Raw genomic sequence first — 20,947 nt, forward strand, 5'->3', positions numbered from 1 at the left:
AGGGAGGCAGGTTGGAGCCTCATTTAAGCATTTAACTGCTGCAGGGAAAGCCGCTGTTTTGCACTGGAGGGATGTACCTGGAGGTGAAGTGGGGGAAAATACCAGCTGCTTTTTAGTAAGAGAGCTTCAATTCAACACAGTGTGTGAGCTGAAGAGCTCCAATGTGCCTTCGCTGGTCCGATAGCCTCCATCGTAGGTTCGATCAACCACTTATGCCACGGATGCGTTCTCGTGCCACCAGGCAGCCCCTGTAGTCTGGACAGGATGCAATTACCTAGCGATTTTTCAGGCAGCCGATTAACCCTACAGAAATGGGCCAGCTGGGCATGCAGGGAGAGGAGCTCCACGAGAGAGGGAGACAGGCTCTTCATCAAGCAAGTGTGAAAGGGCTTGGCCTCTCCTCTGCTAGGATCTGCCCCATGTTGTTGTAGTAGAAAGAGCAGGGCCCATGTGCTAGGCTGCATGGACACATAGTCCGACACAGTCCCTGCCCTAAAGCGCTGCCCATCTAAATCAACAAGACTGACCCAGGGTGGGAGAAAGAAAGGATTATTCTCCCTATTTTACATATGGGGAAACTGAGGCACAGCAAGATTACAGGGTCGGATTTTGAAAAGATCTCAGCACCTATTTAGGCAGCAGAATAATGGGGCAGCTTTTAATAAACCCAGCGCACCGAGCGCTATTCAGTGACTTGTCCACGGTCACCTACGGCCTCCAGGGCAGAGCTGGCAATCCAACCCAGATCTTCTGAATCCCAGCCCCGTACCCTCACCACCAAGCCCCCCTCCCTCTGCTCTTGTTCTGTGTACACACATGCCAGGCTTGTCCCACCGGTGGGAGCTCCCGGCACAGACGTGGCCTCACGGGGTGACCTCACCACCGTCTAGCCCTGCTCTGAGCAGGGGCAGGCACCCGTCTACACTAATGCTCTGACTGTTGCAGCTGCTCCGGCGGTAACAACCGCAGGTGATTTTAGGGCTGGGGGTTTGGAGGAGTCTTAGTCTGTATGTTTGTCATCTCTGCCTCCTCCAGTAGCCTCCATCCTGCGGCAAGTAAATAACATAATTAATAAAAGATTAGGAAGAAATGTGGCACATTAAATATTTAACCTGTGTGCGGAGGGCCAGGGACAGCTGGCTCCTGCAATATTTAAGGGTTGGCTCTTCCCCGTCCCCTCCCGCCAAAAGTGGGAACTCTCCAGAAGTGTAGGCCAGCGCGGGAGGCAGCACAGGCAGGGATGGATGAACCCTTCCAGGCACGGGGGTGCCCTGTGGGGGCACATGGGGCTGGTGGGTGAGATACAGGCATTGGTGAGAGAGAAACAACTCAGGCTTTCTGCAGCTGGGAACTCAGCCATTATCTACAGCCAGGATCTCTCTCTTCCTTTGTGGCTGGCAGCAAAGCCCCTCTCCACACCGGGAACCTCAGCTCCTGTGTGCCTGGGAAAGAATCAGCCCTTTTCCAGAACCAGGAGCTGTCACCTCCCACCTTGGTTTTGAAGGGGGGCACCTGTGGCAGCCAGCTTGTCCCTCCTGGGTGCATAGCCACTCAGCCGGTGCCTTCGGCTGGGAATATCTGCCCTCTCCAGGCCTGGGAACTACATGCCCTCATAGCTGAGGCTGGCCACTTATCTTTTCTGGGACCTCTGCTGTCTGTGGCTAACATCTTCCCTTCACGGTACAGCCATGCACCTACAGTAGGGCGCGGTTGTGCCCTGGCCAGAGCGATGGATTGGGTGCCACAACAGGTCTCTTCCAGCTCTAATGTTAAGGCACTCTCATTAGGAGAGGAATTGTCTAGTGGGCAGAGGCACGGGCTGGGAGCCAAGATGCCTGGGTTCTAGTCCCAGCTCTGGGAAAAGCTGGGCCTAGAGAGGGGACTGGGAGCCAGAATTCCTGGGTTCTAGGCCCAGCTCTGGGAGGGAAGCAGTATCTAGTGGTTAGAGCATGGGGATTCTTGGGTTCTGTTCTGCGCTCTGCCCCTCGCTCACTGCTGTGCCTTTTAGGAAAATCTCTTTGCCTCGGTTTCCCCTCATGTGACACAGCGAGAGTAATCCTTCCCTGCCTCCCAGGGGTGCTGCAACGCTTAGCTGATTTGAGTGCTCCTGTGCCGAAGGGTTTTAAGGAACAGCGAAGTTTTGTTATTCCAGGAGCTGAGACTGGGGAGGGGAGGGAGGGGCAGCCCCATGCATTTCAGGATCATCCCTGCTCCTGAGCCCTGAACAGAGGTTTAATTGGACGGCAATCCCCAAGAAATCAGCGGTCGGTTAGCAGAGGCAATAAAAGTTTTGTTGCATATTAGCCTGATGCCAAGCCAAGTTTGGTTAATACCCTGAAATCCTGGGAATTTATGGTGGTCAGGAGCGGTTGGTGGGGTGGTATTGATGCTACGGTCCATGCACTCGCTGGCTTACAGTAGCCACTTTCCTAATTGCAGCTTTTATGTTTACAGCGAAACATGCAGAATGGGTGAAATCATCCCTTGAAATCTTTTTGGCAAAAATCCTAGCACTCCGGGGTTTGTTTTTCTGGTTTTGTCTAGGTCCCTCCCCCCCAAGTCTCTCTCCTCGGGGGGAAAAAAAAGGTCTGCTGAAATCCAGTGAATAACCACACATAGCATCTTCCATCTGTCAATCTCTCAGGGGGGCTATAGCATTATCCTTTTTTCACAGCTGGGGAAACTGAGGCACGGGGACTCACCAAAGGGGATATAGCAAATTGGTGGCACAGCCCAGAATAGGACACAGGAGTCCTGGTTCCTGAACTTATGATCTATCCACTGGTTCTTTCTGGCTTGATGGGTGAGATGAATCAGTCCCTGTGACTCGGTGGTTCTCAGTCTTTTCCGTGCTGGGATCCCCTTTCTGTCTTGACTGGGACTCAGGTGACCTGGGTTCTATGCCCAACTCTGCCGCTGACCTGCTGGGTGACCTTGGGCAAGTCACTTTCCTGCTCTCTGCCTCAGTTTCCCCATTTGCAAAATGGGGATAATGATGCTCACCCCCTTTTGTAAAGCATGTTGAGACATCCCGATGAAAAGCATGGTATAAAAGCTAGCTACATTATCTAATCCAGGTTTTAGCAATATGGGAAGGGCAAGGTAGTGATCACCCCCTGGCACCTGGTCATAACTGCCAGCATGGGAACCCCAGCTGCGTGTCCTTCCATCTTTGGTCTCTCTGATGAGGCTGACAACAAGGGGGCTAACAAGGGCTGACAGTGGTGGTGGGCTTTTCCCTACTAGAAATTGGCCTGAGAACCAACAACTTATTATATGTAAGCAAACCATCCAGCAGCCTGGACAACCATGGTCCACCACTACAGACAGCCACACAAAAGCAGCCACTTCTGGGGTGGTGCGTGGCCGCTGGCCCACAGCACGCCACACAATACTGGGAGGAAAGTATCAGAGGGGGTCGCCATGTTAGTCTGTATCTACAAAAACAACGAGGAGTCCGGTGGCACCTTGAAGACTAACAGATTTATTTGGGCATAAGTTTTGTGGGTAAAAAACCCACTTCTTCAGATGCCTCTGCCTTCAGATGCATCTGAAGAAGTGGGGTTTTTACCCACGAAAGCTTATGCCCAAATAAATCTGTTAGTCTTCAAGGTGCCACCGGACTCTTTATTGTTTTTACTGGGAGGAAAGGACATTTGCTTTTTGGGCTGGGGGGCTGTTCAGATGATCCCAACAACGTGAGGATCTTAAACATCCCTGCAGATGGGACAAGACCTCAGCTTGTAAAGTGGGCTGCAGAGCGGAACTCGGGGCTGTGCTGACCCAGCTGCGGGTTGGAATTTTTAGGGTTCCAAGGGCCTGGATGCTCAGATCGCTCCCCAGAAAGGGGGCTCTGTCTTTGGGGAAGTTTGAGGGGAAGAGACAAAGGTCCGCTGGGTTTTTATTCTGCTTGTTTTCACTTTCACAGGTGGGAGAGCCTAGCTCTGTTTCCTTCTCAGGCTGCTGCAGGCTAAGCCTAGTGGAGAGGGAGCTGGGATATATGTGTGTGTGTCTGCAGAGGCCCTGTGGTGATGGAAGGTGCTGTGCTTAATGTTAAAGGGATGTGCTCCTCTCTGGAAAGCCTGATTCATGGCCAGCAGGAAAGCCTTGCTCAGTTAGATCAATGTGCTGTAATTATACCATCCAGCCACTTCGGGTGGGGATGCTGAGGAGGGAGCAGGGCCCACGTTACTTTGACTGACAGGCAGAGGGTAGAGTCGCAGGAGCTTGTGGGCAATGTAGTTTGCAGCAGCCTGGGGCTTTGGGGTTGCTGGAGCAAGCCTGGGGTTGGAAGATCAGGGGGTTAATGTGTTTGCCAAGAGGGGGCGGGGGCGGAGCAGCTGGCTCGGGCAGAGAGCAAAGACAGCCCTGGCCCCAAAGAATTGCCAGTCGGGGGCCAGGTAGGGAGGAGAAGGACCCTGGCAATAAATCATAACCCCTAGCTCTTATCAGCTGCAGATCTCCCATCTCAGGCTCCTTCTCCCCCTTTTACAACTGGGGAAACTGAGGTGTGACCCAGCAGCTCTCAGTCTGTCGCCAAAAGGACACAGGCCCTATGGGCCTAGTTTGGAGGACAATGCGGGGGTTGTCCTGCCCTGAAATGCAAGCCTAGGGCAAGTGTGGAATTTGCTCCTTCACACATGGCCCCATTGGCTTGACTGGAGCACGCCAGCCCCCAGGCCGTGCAACCTGCGACCTCCAACAAAAACTAACTCTGGGAGCTGCCCCAGCTGCAGCTGCGCCTTGGCAAGGCAGGCGCCGGAGGGGGTGGGGCAGAGAGGACTACAAATCCCAGCCTGCCCCGGGGCGGTTCCCTCCCCCACCCCCCAGCTCCCTCCTGTTTATCCTCCCGCATCCCTCGCTCCTGATTAGCCTCCGAAGCCTTTGACATCAGAGACCCATGTGGGAACGGGCGGGGCCGATTGGCTGGCGCTCGCAGCCAATGGAAGCGGGGCCCCAGTAGCCGAGGCTGCAAAGCTGGTTAAGGTGGACCCAGGGGCTGGTTTTCTCACCAGCATGAAGGCTTGGGTGTAATAATAATAATTAATAATTAATAATGATCCTGCGGGGAGGGGGGGGGCCCTTTTGGAGGATTCTGCTTCGGGAAGGAGGAGGCATCCATGGCCTGGCTTTTCGGGCTCCTGGAACGCCACGCTGCCTCCCTGCCTCATAATCCGCCGTTGTCATTTAGGGGGACTCTCTCCTGTTGGGGTCACACACGTACACCCACAGATGTGTGGAGAAATTGCTTCTCACCGCTGTGCCAGCAGGAGGCGCTGGAGGGGATGCTGGCTGAATGGCCGTTCACAGCTGGCCCAGGCTCAGTCCCTGCCAGCAGGAGGCCCGGTAGGGAAGGGTGCAGGAGAGGTGGGTGTGGGGAGCTTCCAAGTCCCCCCTGGGTCAGGTGTAGCTTCCCTCAGTAAGAACCATGCCACCAAACCCTCCAGGGAGCCAGGCCAGTCTGCTCCCAGCAGGAGGCGCTGGAAGGAGCGGTGCAGATGGCACAGCTGTGGGGCGGCTAACAGCCTGTGCCGTCCTACCACGAAAACCAGCTCCGAATTTTTTCCCTTTCTCTCCAAGGAAACCCGGCCCAGGGAACCCCCCCCCCGGCTGCAGCCTGGCTTGGATCACTGGGTCAGACGGAGGCTCTAAAACCCTGAGTATATTTTACGATTATATATTTATGATGCCTTTATGGCTGTGCAAACAGCACGTGCTATTTCCAGCGCCCAGTGTCAAGCCATGGACTAGCGAGATGCTGCTGCATAACGCCGGCAGGCAGCTCTGCTGACCAAAGGGCCAGGAAGAATGAAACCAGGCTGATGGAGGCAGCGCAGGCTTCCAGAGGGCAAAGCTTATTAAGGTTGGCTTCGTTTAGGTCGGGGCAGGGGCTTACACCCAGGCCCCTTCAGATCTGGGCCCGCCTGTCTGAGACACTGGCAGTGGGGCAGCATGGATCTCTGTGGGAGTGGAAGATCCCAGAGGCCAGTGGGGTGGGGGCCCTGTATGGAGGAGAGGTCTGGGGGCAGAGGAGGGGGAAGAGACTGTTGGGGCAAAGAGGAGGGACAAGGGGGGTGGGCTAGGAGAGGTGGGTGTGTCTGGGGCGTGAGGGAGGGACAGTCAGTGAGTGGGGGGCTGCACAGGAGTGGGGGGATATTTGGGGGTGGGGGTCCCATCATTCTGGTTGAGGCAGCCCAGCCCCACACCTAAAGGGGGCCCACGCAGGGATATAGCAGAGCCAGTGACACGAAAGGCCAACGAGGAGGCCACCCCCGCCTGAATCCGGGGCCCTGTCCTCAAAGGCCAAGCGAGCAGGAGACTGAGCGGGCCAGTCGGCTAGCAACCCGTCCTCCCCCAGCCCAGCAGGATGTGGGGGAGCCGCTAGGGAAGTGGGAGCAGCTGCTTCCCTCCGTTCAGTTTGCCTTCCCACCACGGTGGGCGTGTGGTGGGGGGAATCTCTCTCCCAGGCCTTGCCACCCTCTGACACCTCTTGTGGGTGGGAAGCGTCTCTGGCATGGCTCCCAGAGCCAGCGGGCAAAGCCCCCGGTGCCATCTCCTACGGAGAAAGGACCACCTTAAGGATCCAGTTCGACAGAGTCCCCTGCTCTCCCTTTGCTTTGCCAGGAGGCAGTTTTCATTCTAGCCAGGGACCGCTATTGAAATCCGGCCAGATTTTCTACTGACCTTCTGTTCCTGCCTTTTTTTTTTTTTTTTTTTGGTGCTTTAAGACAGATTATATTTCCCCCCAGGCCCCGTGTCCGATGGGGGGACCGAGGCGACCCGGCCAAGCACGACCCGCTGGGGAGGAATTCTCTCTCCCCTTTCGCCCGATGGAAATGTTCTTCGCCCCGGCTGAGCCATACCCACAACAATAAATAATTGTATTTAAAAAAAAAAAAAGCCCATCGGAGGAAGATTCCAATATCCGTCCGTCCGTCCCTCCCGGAGACAGGATTCCTTCGCCCTCTTGTTCTCTTGGTTACCAGCGGCTGTTGGAGAAGTTAAAGAAGAAGCCAGGGTGGGGAGGTTAAAGAGGGTGTTCTCCCTCCTCCGGTGGGCATCAAGTTTGGGCAAGTCCCCCAGGATGTACCCACAAGGACGGCACCCTGTAAGTACCATCCTGGGCTCCGGGTGTGCCGGACGGGCTGGGAGTGAGGAGACGGGTTGAATTTTGGAATGGGGGGCGGGGGGCGGTCCCTGGGCCATGAGCTAAGGGAGAGGAGAGGACTGGGGTTGGAAGGTGGGTCAGGGTAGTGCGTTGGCGATGGGGTGGGCTGGGCTGGCCACAGCGTTGTTGTTACTGATCCACTCTAGACTCCACTTCAGTCTGGGCAGCCCTTCAAGTTCTCGATTTTGGAAATCTGTGACCGGATTAAGGAAGAATTCCAGTTCCTGCAGGCTCAGTATCACAGGTGAGGGGCAGGGCGTTTGGGGAGGGGCAGGCAGGTGTGGGGGAGGGGGTCAGGGGGAAGGGACAGTCCTGGGGTCGGGTGAGTGACGCAGATAGACAAGCGTCTAGGATCACAGGGAAAAGAGGGATGGGGTTGAGAGAGTGGTGCCTAGGATCCCAGGTACCGGGAGCAGGAGTTCGAGGCTGGGCTGGGCACACACAAATCAGAGGGGGAGTTCCGAGGGGTCTTCGGGTCACAGATCAGGGAGAGGGAGCTGCGGGGTGGGTGGGACACAGGCCGTTCAGGGGATACAAGGAGCCGGAGGGATGTCAGGAGACAGCCGAGCTGTGCTCAGGGTCACAGGCAAAGTGGGAGGAGGCAGGTTTATTTTCTCAATCCAGAGCAAGGCCTCGCTGGACTCGGTGTTACAGGTGCGTAGCACAGGGGGACAGCGATGGGAGAGGAGCTCAGGGGAGTGGGGCTGGGCAGGTGGGGGGCCAGATTTATACCCTTCCAAGCCAGGCTCCAAGACACTGACTAGCTGGTGGAACCCTGCTAGGGCCATGCGTGGCATGGAGCGTTGGCATCCGACTCCTGCTGCAGGGGTGGTCCCTTCCCCTGTAGCGGGGATGGGTGGGACGTGTGCAGGGTGGCTCCTGCAGCCAGCTCCCCTGGGGGTGGAGGTGGATCCGAGCAGGGTTGCAAATGAAAACGCTTTCCCCTTGCAGCCTGAAGCTGGAATGTGAGAAGCTGGCGAGCGAGAAGACTGAGATGCAGAGACATTATGTCATGGTAAGAGACCCTCCACCTGCCCCTGTGAACCAGCAGGGGCCTCTTGACCCCCCACCCCCATACACACACACACCAGGGGCCCCGTAATCATCCTACTGGGGCAGGTCAACAAGCCATTCAGCCTGAGAGCTGGCCTCCAAGGACTGCCACTCCTAGCTGGATGATGTTGCTCTGAACTGCCTATGGGTGCTTTCCCGGGGCGGGGAGAAGGGCACTGGTTCGGAAGGAGTTAACATCTATTCCTAGCAACGGTTGGTTCCTGCCGCGCCGTCTGCTGCCACTGCCATGATGCTGTTAGATGTTGGGAACGATGCCATTTTTGCATTTGGCTTCTTAACTATTAATGTCCAGCCCTTCCAGGTGGAGAGGGGGTGGCTGGAAGCAAAAACCCAGCCTAAACCGAACCCCAGGGCCGTTTCATAAAACCCCTTCCAGAGAGGATGGACTCTGACCGGGGCCTCTTGAAACGGCCATTGTGGGGTTAATCAGAATTGCTACTTACCACTGCCCATAATTCCAGCAAATTATAGGCCTCCGGCCGGATTCATCTCCAAGCAAATCAGCCTGGTGGGGTTAGGGCTGAGGTTGGAAACGGGATAGGGACACAGGAATTGCCATGGTGAATTAAACCCAGGGTCTGATTTTAGCCCAATATCTTGTCTCTGACATTATCGGCTGCTTCAGAGGAAGGTGCAAGAAACCCCTCAGTAGGCAGTTATGGGACAAGCTGCCTCCAGGGAAAACTTCTTCCGAACCCCAATAGCTAGGGGTTGTGCATGCCCTGAAGCATGAGGGTTTATTTCTCTTCCAGAACACTCGTTGATTCTTTAATTTTACTGTGGTCGCTCTGGCTGTCCTTGTTCATACAAATGTCTGATCCCTGTCCAAATCCTGCCAAGTTCTCAGCCTCAGTGACTTCTTGTGGCAAGGAGTTTCACAGGCTAAACGGAGCTTTGTCTGGAGGAAAAAAATCATTTCCTGTGATCAGTTTTGAATTTTCCACCTTTCTGTTTCATTGACTGCTCCTTCATCCTGGTATTATGACAACAGGGCAAATCAAAGATCCTGAGCGACCTTCTTTAAACCCTAATATACCTTCTCCAGGTCACCATCCTGAACTTGTGCTAAGTTGTGACTGAAAAATCATTTCCATTCGTCTGTTTCTGGTGATACGAGTTTGGTGGGTCTCAGTCCAGTCCCTGGTGGACAAGTGCCCCTCCCACCATCACAAAAGCCCATTGTTGCCATTGGTGCCCATTGCCAGGGGGCGTATTATCCAATGGTTAGAGCTGGAGCCAGAGAAGTCAGCCCCTTAATCTTTGGGTGGGCTAGAGACTCAGAGTCCAGCGCTCAGTGGTGATCAGCTGTGGCAGGCCCATCAGAGTTGGCCTGGATTAGATCGGGCTCTGGAGACTGAACTACCCTCCAGGGACAATGCTGAGGAAGCTTGCCCTGCTACTGTCCAGGTGACTACACACAGGCCATCAATTTCCAGGGCTGGTGAACCATCTCCCTGTCCTTGTTTTCGTCCTCCTTGCTTAGCTGAATCTTGGTCCTGTGGCCCTGCCCTCATCCGAGGGGCCAGGCCTTCTGTGGGCTCTTCCCACCTTCCCAGAGCTGAAAGAGGCCAGCACCTATCACCATGCGCTAAAGCCGGATAAAACTAGAGCTCTCTGATCTGTCCCTCAGTCCATAAATCTGGGCCTGACCCTGGGAAAAGCAAAACCCATCTCTGTAATTGACTACTGATGGAGTTACACCAGGGCCAGTTTGGCAGGGGGGAGCCATGTGGAGTAGCTACCAAGACCTGCTGGTAACTGCTTCGTTATCTGGTGGCGAATGGGGAGTCCTCTTCTAACCAGCTGTGTTCTGATTTGCTTTCAGTACTATGAAATGTCCTATGGGCTGAACATTGAAATGCACAAGCAGGTGAGTAAGGTGGGCTCTTGATTAGCTGCGGGGAATCGGGGGAAGGATATAGGAGGAACCCCCCACTGTGGGTGCTCAGCGTCTCTGGAAACTGTTTCCCACCCCAACCCTGGTTATCTCTGATGCAGACCATTCTGTGTCTTCGTCTGGGGCTGGATCTGAACGTGGAGCTTCCGGCTTAAACCCAGGGCTGGGAGAATTTGCTTAATCCCATGGGAATGCAGCCTGGTGATTGGAAATTGAGGTTCACTTGGGGGCTGGACCTCCGGTCTGCTCAGGGACTTGAATTCAATAGGCAGCCAGGTGATGAGACCAGTGCAAGGCATTCCCGAGGCCCTGTTAGCCAGCCAGCCACATACCTGATTCCGCGTGTAAGCTCATGCCAGAGCATGGACTCACTCACTGGTGGCCTGTATGTAAACTTGGAAGAGTTCCATTTGTATTGGTAAATGTCGGTAAACGTCAATTTCACCGCGCACACACAAACCAGGGGAAATTTTTCCATCAGTGATCATCTAAATTTATAGATGGGCAAAGCAAGAACAATTCTGCCGGAGAAAACTTTTGATTTAAGGCTATTTCCTATGTGGATTTTGACATGTGATGTTGACAGTTTGTGTTTTAACTGTTCTAAAGCTTTAACTTTCTGGATCTCAACATCTACTGTCATTAAATAATTATTGTCTGATGCTCCCTCCCCCTCCCAAATTGCCTGCAACTGTGAAAATTTAAATTGATAAAAACGGGGGGGGGGAGGATGCTTAAAACCCCTACTTCTGTGAAAATTTAAATGGATAACAATTGAAAAATGCACATGGCAGAACCTCTGGGTGGTGTTATGATTTATGTTTAGTACAGTAGCACCTCGGGACCAATGGAGGATGGAGCCGTGTTGGGCCAGGTGCTGTACAAACCCGGTGTAAGATACTGTCCTTACCCTGAAGTGCTTGCAATCTAAAGAGATAAGACAGACCCAGGGGAAGGGATCGAAGACCTAAGCAGAATGATCAATGTGATGGCTGCAAATAGCATGGTAGAGCCATGATTTTTCTTTCGTTTAATCATGTTTGGGTGGGTTTAGTTAGGAGGGGATCAGCTAAAATGGAAGGACAAGGGGAAGAGGGAGGCTGAGAAGGAGAAAGGTGTGAGGGGCAGGTGTGGAACCAGGCTTAAGCATAGGCTGTACGCTGGTGGTTATCTGTGGTTAGGTAAAGAATCTAGAGATTGGCTGGTAGGTCGGTGCTTGCTGCCTTTGGGTCTCAGCCAGTCTGAGGGGGGGGCTCAGGGTCAGATTTGTTAAGGTGCTTCGGCATCTAAAGACGCAGCGCCATTGATTTCAAGGCGTTTCTGAAAATCCCACTAGGTGCCTGTTTTCATTTGTAGGCACCAAAAGACCTTTAAAAATCTGGCCGGCGGTCCCCTAATTAGGCCCCAGCACAGTGGGCATTAGCACCCGCTGCGCTCTTAGGCGGATGGTTTATCTGGCACCTCTGTTACAGAGAAAGCTGCGGGTGAACAGCAGGGAGCTGGCGGAGCTGGAGAGAAGGCCCACAGGAACTGAAAATCAAATGGATCTTTTTTCTTTTTTTTTCTTCCCTTCCCAAAGACGCTGGAGTGTTTTTCACCATCCCAGTCTCCTTTTGTTCCAGCTGTAATTTGCTTTCCTCTTCAGATTTATCAATCTAGTCATCGCAGGGCTCTCTGCCAGGGAAATTAGTTTGGAACGGTGCCTGACAAAGTGGCAAGTCGACTGCCATATTTCTCCAGCTGGCTCAGCCCTCCAAGTTTGCTCCTTTTGTTAGCAGGGTGGTGCGTGAGAGTCACTTTCATTCTCAGCTTCCTAATTTACTCCAAACTCCGATGGGATCCCGAAATTCAGCAGGAGCCCCGGGAGCTGAACGAGAACATACCATATTTGTTTGTTGAACAAGGCAATGAAGATACAGTGTTGTGGAAAGGAGTGTTGCCAAGTGGTTAGAACAAAGGAGCCTGGGAACAAGGACTCCTGGGTTCTAATCCCAATTCTGGGAATGCATGTGGGAGTGGGTCTCCGGACTCCTGGGTTCTACTCCCAGCTCTGAATGTGTGTGTGGTCTAGTGTTAAGAGCAGAAGACTGGGTCTGCGGACTCCTGGTTCTAGTCTTTAGCTCAGGTGGAAGTACGCTCGAGTGGTTAGGGTAGGGAGCGGGAGTCAGGACTAGAGCTGCAGGTGAGGGTTAGTGCTGCTTTAATTTCTATTGGACTGAATTAATCCCATTGGTTTCTGGTTGCTGCCTCTCAGACGCTCTGTCACGGGTGGGTGTCAGGAGGGAAGGCTGGGCGGTGTTACCTGTGCTGTGTGCCCCCCCGGGCTGTGACTGGGAATTGCCAGGGCTGTGTTACTTAGGGGGCCTGGCAGATTTCCTTTCTTCTTTGCTGGGCTTTTTATTAGCGCTCTCAATCTCTCTGCACCTCTCTCGGGGAGTCCTAGAAATCTGAGATGGAAAAATATAGCAGACCAGCTCATCTGCGTCCCCAGGCGAGTGCCAAGGTGGATTTGCTGTGTGAGGCATGTGGTTTAAATGTTATCAAGCTCTGAGGCTTTTACTGCTTCCCTTGGGAAACTGTTCTCTTGCAGGAGGCAGCGTATCCAAGTGGGTAGGACACAAGGCTGGGAGACAGGAGACCTGGGTTCTACCCCTTTCCCTGCTACTGACTCCCTTTGAGACTGTGGGCAAGTAACTGCCCCTCACGGTGCCTCAGTTTCCCCCTCTGTAAAATTGAGATGACTGTGGTGTCCTCTCTTCGTAAAGTGCTCTGAGATCAGTACATGGAAAAGCCAGCTGAGGGGCTAAGTGTGATCATGCATCTAAATAAATATCAGGGCACAAATTATGTCGAGGCAGCCCACCAGCTCAGGCAGTTTAGAAAGACCCCATGGGTGGGGGTGACGGATCAAGCCCCATGCAGGGAGTGGGGCCGATTTTTATATCCATAGCTACAGCCTTGTAAGGAAGAGCCCCAGATCCCCCAAGCAGCCTGCCAGAAAGGGCTCAGGGAGGGAATTAGTGTCGGGTGGATGAACTGCTTTTGCCTTATTTTGAACCCACTCGAACTCACTGTGGGTTGGAAAGTTTGACTCCAGCTTGAATGCTGTTGGTATCAGGTTCCACTTGGCAGGGAAGGGAGAGAAACATCCTTCAGAGGAGCCAGTCCTCTCTAGGGCGGTCCCTCTGCTCCAGCCATGGGCCAGCTAAGTTTCAGGGCTCCTCTGTGCCCGGCGCTGTCACAGCCTGTCCTTTGGCTATGAAGAGTTTTTCTGTTGACTCGGCCATGAAAGAAAAGACAGGTGTTAGGTGAGCGGGAAGAGCCTTGCGGCTAAGGTGCCGGCCCGGGGCTCAGGAGATCAGGGTTAAATCCTGTCTTGTAAGATACTTAGTCTCTCTCTGTCTGTTTTCCCATCTGTGCACCGGGGAGCGTAATGGTCTCCTCCTCAGAGGGGTGTCATGAACTCCGTGTGTCTGGGCGGTGATGCTAGGGGGCAGACGAGAGACCCCCCCTAGGAAGAGTTCTGAATGAATACCGACTCCTTTCGCAAACCCCAGAAAACAGGGGCTGGCCAAGCACCCAGCCCTTGTACCGATGGACCAAAGGCACAGGCTGCAGGCGGGGTCTGTGCCCGGCAGGACTGGGGGAGCCCGTGAAATCCAGTGAGGTGGGGCAGTGCACGTAATACCCCGGGGACATGCCCTGCAAGGACCCCACCAGGACTCTGGAGCAGTGATCCCTAAAGAATCCATCCTGGTCTTTCCACCGAGCCCCGCTGCAGGCTGGGACGGGAGTTTGGGAGTTTAGCCCACGCTATCAATGCAGCTCCTAGCCCTGTGCCTTCCTATGGAGCCTGGGCGGAGGGGGCTTGATTTAAAGAGCCCCCATTCTTCTAAGCAGTACTGGCGTCTGGCATGACTGAGCTGCCTTTCCCCCTTTCAGGCTGAGATCGTGAAGAGGCTGAGTGCCATCTGTGCCCAGATCATACCGTTCCTGACGCAGGAGGTAAGAGGGAGCCTCGGGCTGCTTGGGGGGTGGGTCGAGTGGTGGAGCCGTGGAGGAGGAAGACACTAGGTTGCACTAGGAGGCGCTAGGGGAGGAGGGACCCGAGCTTGCACTGGGATGAATAGTTGTGCTGTGTAAGAGCGAGATCCCAGGAGGGTGAGCGCCTCTTGGGGTGTTGCCCCTGGGAGGTGGGCAGCACTGCGTGGCACCCAGCCCGCCTCGTCCCCCGTTGTCTTTTCCATGGGGCGTGATACCCTGCCCGGCCAGGCTCCTGACCCGCCGTGCCTTCCTTTCCCAGCACCAGCAGCAGGTGCTGCAAGCCGTGGAGCGGGCCAAGCAGGTGACCATGGGGGAACTGAACAGCATCATCGGGGTGAGTAGCCCCGCGATGGGGGAGGGGAAGGGAGTTCTGCTCAGGGAGTTGGGAGCTGGGATGCCCCTGGCAGGGTAACCCCAGACAACAGCTCTGGGCTGCCCCCAGCCAGCTGGATGGATGCCCCCCTGTGACCTCACCTTGTGTCTTCCTCCTTTGCAGCCATGTGATGAGCAAGCCAGACAGTGTTTCCCCCACCCCCTCACCGTGTTGCACTGGCAGCAAAAGGCAGGAAAGCCAGGGAGAGGGTGGGGGGGACATCTCGGCCTCAAGGCAGCATTGAACAGGCCTGGGTGGAGACCAGGAGCCTTTTGGTGTTGCACTGGCAGCAAAAGGCAGGAAAGCCAGGGAGAGGGTGGGGGGGACATCTCAGCCTCAAGGCAGCATTGAACAGGCCTGGGTGGAGACCAGGAGCCTTTTGACAACCATGGCCAAAGTCCCATTGACCTAGGAGCTGCTCCGGGCCCTGGGCAGGTCTCAAGGAGAGCTGTTGAAATCGCGCAGGGAGCCTTGGGGGTCATCCTGCAGCAGAGAGCCTGATCACCCCCCCCCCACCTCTGAGCGAGTGTCCCTGTTTGTGCTCAGCCCTGGGCTCATGGCTGCAGCTGGGCAAAGGGTCTTGGAACTGCTTCTGGGCAGGTAGCAGGGCTGGAGGGGTTGGGTGGAGGAAGGAGGCAGGGCTGAAACAGGGGGGGAAGGGGGTCTCCTAGCAATACCCCGCAGCCCCGGCTCTTTCTCCTTCAGCAGCAGCAGCTCCAGCACCTCTCCCACCATGCACCTCCCATCCCGCTCACCCCGCACCCCTCGGGCATGCAGCCTTCCAGCCTGGCCAGCGCCTCGGGACTCCTGGCCCTGTCGGGGGCACTGGTGGCCCAGTCTCAGCTTGCCGCAAAGGAGGACAGGGGGGCTCAGGATGCCGAGAATAACAGAGGTAAGGGACTTGTATGGTGCGGGGGCTGGGTCGGGACAAGGGGCAATTAACCCTTTGAAGCCTGAAAGAGTGGGTGTTTCCCGTGTGCTGAGGCAGCGTCCTTGGTGCCTGGCAGTTTAGCTCCCATCAGAACGAACAGTGCCCAGCTGCTGGAGAGTTTCCTTGTGCTTCTCCGCTCATATTCTATGGATCCTGCAGCTGCCATTTCTATCGCTCGGGAATACTGGTTAGCTAAGGAGACGCCCGTTCCTCCTGGGGAGCAGAGCCAGGCTGGCTAGGAGTGGAGAGGAAGTGATTGGTCCTTAAAGAGCGCTGCCATTTGGTGCCAGCCAACAGCCCCCCTCCCTGCCCCGGCAAACCACAGCGGTGAGAGCAGACATCGCCCCACTTTGCCCTTTACCCAGGGCTCACTGGTGTGCGGCAGCTGCTGGCTCTGGCTGGGAAAGCGCCGGGCGCAGCGAGTGACAGATAAAGCTAATTAAGTCTCTGGAACCTCGCGAGGTTGGGGCTATTTTTGACGGCGGGAGCCACCACAGCGCAGCGTGGAAGCCTGAAGGCACACACGTGTGCAGGGACGTGTGCCTGGTTGTCTCCGTGTGCAACCCTGCACGTGCGTGCGCAGGACGTGTGTGTCTTTATCTGTGTGCCCCATGCATGCGGGGGGGGGTGTACGCCACCGTACATGTGTGTATTTGTGCGCACACATGAGTGTGCACGTGTGAATGCACACGCAAAGGCGCGTGTGATGGGCTCCACTGGGCAATAAGCAGAGCTGCTGCTGTTTCTTCAACGCTTTGCTCCGCACGCCTCCCCGGAACGCTCCTTCAGCTACTGTGGACCATCACGGTCTCTAGCTCTGTAGTGCGTCTTATCCATAGATCTCAAAGCACTTTGCAACAGGGGTCTCACTCTCCCCATTTTACATATGGGGAAACTGAGGCATTGGGTAGTGAAGTGCATTGCCCAGAGTCAGAAGAGCCAGAAATAAAACCCAGGGCTCCTGGGTGGCACACTGGTGCTCTATCCACTAGGCCATGCTGCCTTCCAGTAGGGGCAGTTTTCAGAGGAACAGCCCTGTTAGTCTGTATTTGCAAAAAGAAAAGGAGGACTTGTGGCACCTTAGAGACTAACCAATTTATCTGAGCATAAGCTTTCGTGAGCTACAGCTCACTTCATCGGATGCATCCTGTGGAAAACACAGAAGACGTTTTTATACACACAAACCATGAAAAAATGGGTGATTATCACTACAAAAGGTTTTCTCTCCCCCCACCCCACTCTCCTGCTGGTAATAGCTTATGTAAAGTGATCACTCTCCTTACAATGTGTATGATAATCAAGGTGGGCCATTTCCAGCACAAATCCAGGTTTTCTCCAGGGCAGTGTATGTTAAACATAGGTTGTGGTTAAGAGGAGTGTGTTCTGAGCACCCAGGGTACTAGGAATGTTGTTGTGATTTATTTAAAGGAAACAAAAAAGGACCAACTCAATCATTTGTTTTGTTTCTTTACACACAGGGGTCCCAATGTAATGTTAGCAACCCAAACACAAGCGCACTAGCCTGGTTTATGAGACACCAGAAGTGAAACTGACCAGTCTAAGATCCCTGCTAAATTGCAAACAAAACCTAGATTGCAAACTCTTTTTTGTCTTTTCAATAAGCGTTACATTGCTTCGGACGGTTCCCTGATGGAGAACTCTCAGGTGCAATGGTTATATAAATAAGAACAAAAATGGTGAAAGCATTATTAAAAGCAAAACTAGATCATTTTAAGTGGCATGAGTGGCACCAGCAATCGGGGTGTGTGTGTGTGTGTGTGTGTGTGTACACCCCTGGCCCCTCCGCACATGTAACTGCATGCTTTAAATTTTGACAAAAAGAAAAGGAGTACTTGTGGCACCTTAGAGACTAACCAATTTATTTGAGCATGAGCTTTCGTGAGCTACAGCTCACTTCATCAGCTGTAGCTCACGAAAGCTCATGCTCAAATAAATTGGTTAGTCTCTAAGGTGCCACAAGTACTCCTTTTCTTTTTGCGAATACAGACTAACACGGCTGTTCCTCTGAAATTTTGACAGTGTCTCTTTAAAAGTCCCCCCACCCCCCAAAGAAAAGACAACAGTTGGAAGAGGAGAAAAGCTGGCTTTTACTCTTTCTTGCTTAATCCTTTGAGAACCAGATAGGTAGGCCATTGGATGCTTTAAGAGGAAGTCTGTCCTGTGCACTGCTGGGCTAGACGCAGGAGACAGTAGGTGTCCTCCTATGGGCTGTGTTGTGATGGATTAGATGGTCCCTTTCGCCCTTAACAACCCGTGCGATGCTACATACATCTAAGGGGTAATCCTAGTATCTCTGGGGTGAATTATTCAAGACTGGTATTATTAAATCCATCCTGCATTATGAGATTGTAACCCCCCACCCCCACCCCTTTGTGCTGACCAGTGAGCCCTGGAGCAGTTAAATATGTTCACATTCCCCCGTCTCTTGATTTCTGTCTGCTTCATCCCTGAGCATCTGTCCACCTGCCAGAGAAGATTGGGACTCTGTTGGGAGAACCCATTTATCTTCTCCAAATGCTGATGCGATCATTACCAGCCAGGATCTTCCGGGAGCAGGGAGCGCTGTACAGAAAACCTCATGCTGAAATTTGCAGTCAGACCCCCGGTGATCTCGGCTCATCTGAGGAGATGGTGTTTGTGTTGCATGCATAGCATGCAAAAGAGGCTGGGGCAAAGCCTTTGAAGAGGGGAAGCACACACAGGGCTTGTGGGTATGGGGATGCACCTGGCTTTTTTCTAGAATTGTGTCCAGCATCAGTTAGCCTGTCTCCCTTTGGCCAAGGTGTAGTGTGTCTACCTGCTGCACCCAATCTCCATTTCCTTCCGCCCCCAATCTGAGGATCTTCAAACTTTGGAGAAGTTCAGACCCTCCCCTTGTAGCTTACGTGGTCTGACGCTAACGGTCGCGCTGATAGGGGAGGAAGGATGGTCTAGAGCAGTGGTTCTCAACCGGGGGTTTGCGTACCCCTGGGGGGACGCAGAGGTCTTCCCGGGGGCAGTCACTTAGTTTTACAACAGGCTATGTAAAAAGCGATAGCGAGTCAGGACAAACTAAAATTGCATACGGACAATGGCTTGGTTATGCTGCTCGATGTACTATGCGCGGAAATGTACATACAATATTTATATTCCAGTTGATTTATTTTATACTCATATGGTCGAAAGGAGAAAGTCAGCCACTGTTCAGTACTCATGTACTGTAACACTTTTGTACTTTCATGGCTGATTTTGTTTGAAGTGAGGTGGAACTTGGGGGGACAGGCCGCGAGACAAAGCAGACTCCGGAAAGGGGCAGGGCCGCTGCAAGGATATTTTGTGCCCGAGGCAAAACTTCCACTTTGCGCCTCCACCCCCTTCCTCTCCCCTCCCCTCCCCCCCCACTCACAACCTCCGAAAACTAGTAAAGGTAGCATTATAAACAGCCTGTCAGAACAGGTAACGGCTGTTGTAATGTTTCTTTTTTACCTTTAAGGCGTTTCAATTGTTTGCCATTTTCTCTGGTGGTGTCCCATTCAAAGTCTTACTATTGTGCAAAGCTAAACAATTGAGCCCTGCATTGCATCACCAGCCAGGTTAGGCCGGGTGACAAATCCCCCTTGCCCCAAAAGGCCATTATCCCCGGTGACTAATTTCTACTCCAAGTCTGTAAAGCAGACTTTTAAGGTAAATACATTATTCCTTCAACATTACCCATGCACACATCTCTCAAAGATTCTCACTCTTAACAAGTTACCAGCCTTGTGTAGGTCCCTTCCACGTTCCTCTTTATGGGTAAGTGCCCTGTAAGACGCATGTGGGGTGAAGTGAGTTTGTCAGGCCTGCGGTGACAGCTGTTTCTGAAGATCAGGGGGCCCTTTGCCAAGGGGTGCTGGTGTCACAGTGAGCTTGGGGTGGCTGACAGTATGGGGCAGGGCACTGAGGCTGGTGTGGCAGGTGACACTCACTGTTCCTGCTGCTCTTGGCCGGCAAGTCCCGGGCCCCAGCCGAGCCCAGCCCCTTGCGTCTCCTCTGCGGCGGCGCCCCCGGCCTGCGTCCTCCCAGATGGTTAAAGGTGGAGAGCCACTGGGCTCGGGGAGAGGGAGCCAAAGAAGCACCCTGATAGAAAGGAGCAAATCCAGGCTACATGGAGATTTTGCACAGTTCCCGTTATCGGTCACGAGTACAAGCAACATCAGCCCTGCAGCCCGGGCCAAGAATCAGGGGTTCACGTTGTCCTCCACCAGAGAAAATTTACTATTGTTTTACACGGACTGTTGCTCTTTATGGTACAAGTTGTGGCATCACGGGCTTTGGGGTTCTCTGAATTCCTGCTTGGGGGCTGCGCGTCAGACTCAATGGGTGCGTCTCAGACACTCTCACCTGTGATTATGTGGGGTGACCAGCCCTAGTCCTCCCTCCAGGGTAACCCTTGATGCTGGAATGAAGCCCAGTGGGTGGAAAGATCTAGTTCTAGTCCCAAATGATCTGGACCATCCCTTCACTAGTGCAAGGAAGTGATTGTGTCCCCATAGCCGGCTTGCCAGGAATGGCTCTGTCCAGCCTTTCCTGGCTGATAGCCCTGATTAGGCTGGGGACGTACAACCCAGATCAGACCTCTCTGGTTTGGGCTTGGCCACATGACATCAGAACTAAACGAATCTCTTTGTTCTCCCTTTGTGTTTTCCCAATCTGGGGCTCTCTACGCACCTGTGTCTTCCTGCTGGACGGAGCCCAGAGCGCACGCCAAGCCGGGTAAGCTATGCAACGGGGGCCTGGAGATCACCTGTCTGGAAGAGGGTGGAAATTAGCACAGAGGAAGGTGTTGGACCTGAAACAATGAGCGAGGGCACGTACTGAAATGACACAGTCTTGCTGCTTTGGTGGGTGGCGGGCACATCTTATCCCTTCCCGGCCTGCAATGATCGGGAGGCCAGCTCGGCTGTGCACAGGGCTGGAAGCTGAGTTTGAATCCCATCTCCCAACCTGACTCTGGGCAAAGAGGCCTCTGGCTTTGGGTGCCCAGTGGGGCACTGGAAAGCAGAAGCTAGCCACAGTGCAAGGTACTCTGGCCAGGCCATAGGTGGGAGCAGGTTTGGTGCAGGGCCCTTACACTGGCTATGCCCCCTGCGTGGCAGGTGGATTCCTGGGGGGCCACCCTTTGGGGCCCCAGAGCAGCAGGGAGAATGAAGGGCCGAGGGGTCACTCTGTTGGTGGGACAGGCTCAGCCAGACTCCATCTTTTGATGCCTCCCGGAAGAGCCGCGAGTGGCCTCTTTTCTCCAAGCGCTGCGCCCGGCTCCCTTCTCTTGTGGTTGCAGTGGGATTCCCAGGAATGTTTTGTTGCCTGACCTTTTCAAAGCAAACAGCCCCGAGATAGCATTGCTGAAGCCCTGGCACTGAAAACAAAGGGCAGGAGTCTAACGATTCACCGCTGGAAGGGAACCAGCAGGAGAGAAAGGCA

General features: G+C 54.0%; 1 protein-coding gene across 9 annotated transcripts in view; it reads left to right on the forward strand.

Annotated features, from left to right (window-relative positions):
• The first annotated feature begins 6,431 nt into the window (after positions 1-6,431).
• Positions 6,432-20,947, forward strand: part of TLE2 (TLE family member 2, transcriptional corepressor) — a 33,897-nt gene continuing 19,381 nt past the window's right edge. The window contains exons 1-8 of one of the 9 annotated variants that reach the window (XM_075123256.1): positions 6,432-7,108; positions 7,315-7,412; positions 8,120-8,183; positions 10,068-10,112; positions 14,082-14,144; positions 14,443-14,517; positions 15,262-15,448; positions 20,223-20,239. In XM_075123256.1, coding sequence (XP_074979357.1) covers positions 7,085-7,108; positions 7,315-7,412; positions 8,120-8,183; positions 10,068-10,112; positions 14,082-14,144; positions 14,443-14,517; positions 15,262-15,448; positions 20,223-20,239 — 573 coding nt within the window. In that variant the 5' untranslated portion in view covers positions 6,432-7,084. Of the gene's footprint in view, positions 7,109-7,314; positions 7,413-7,696; positions 7,823-8,119; positions 8,184-10,067; positions 10,113-14,081; positions 14,145-14,442; positions 14,518-15,261; positions 15,449-20,222; positions 20,240-20,947 lie in introns of those variants that run through there. The other 8 variants (XM_075123257.1, XM_075123258.1, XM_048831367.2 and 5 more) reach the window with 8 other exon arrangements.

This window comes from Caretta caretta, chromosome 25, assembly GCF_965140235.1.
Source record: "Caretta caretta isolate rCarCar2 chromosome 25, rCarCar1.hap1, whole genome shotgun sequence".
NCBI lineage: Eukaryota > Metazoa > Chordata > Testudines > Cheloniidae > Caretta > Caretta caretta.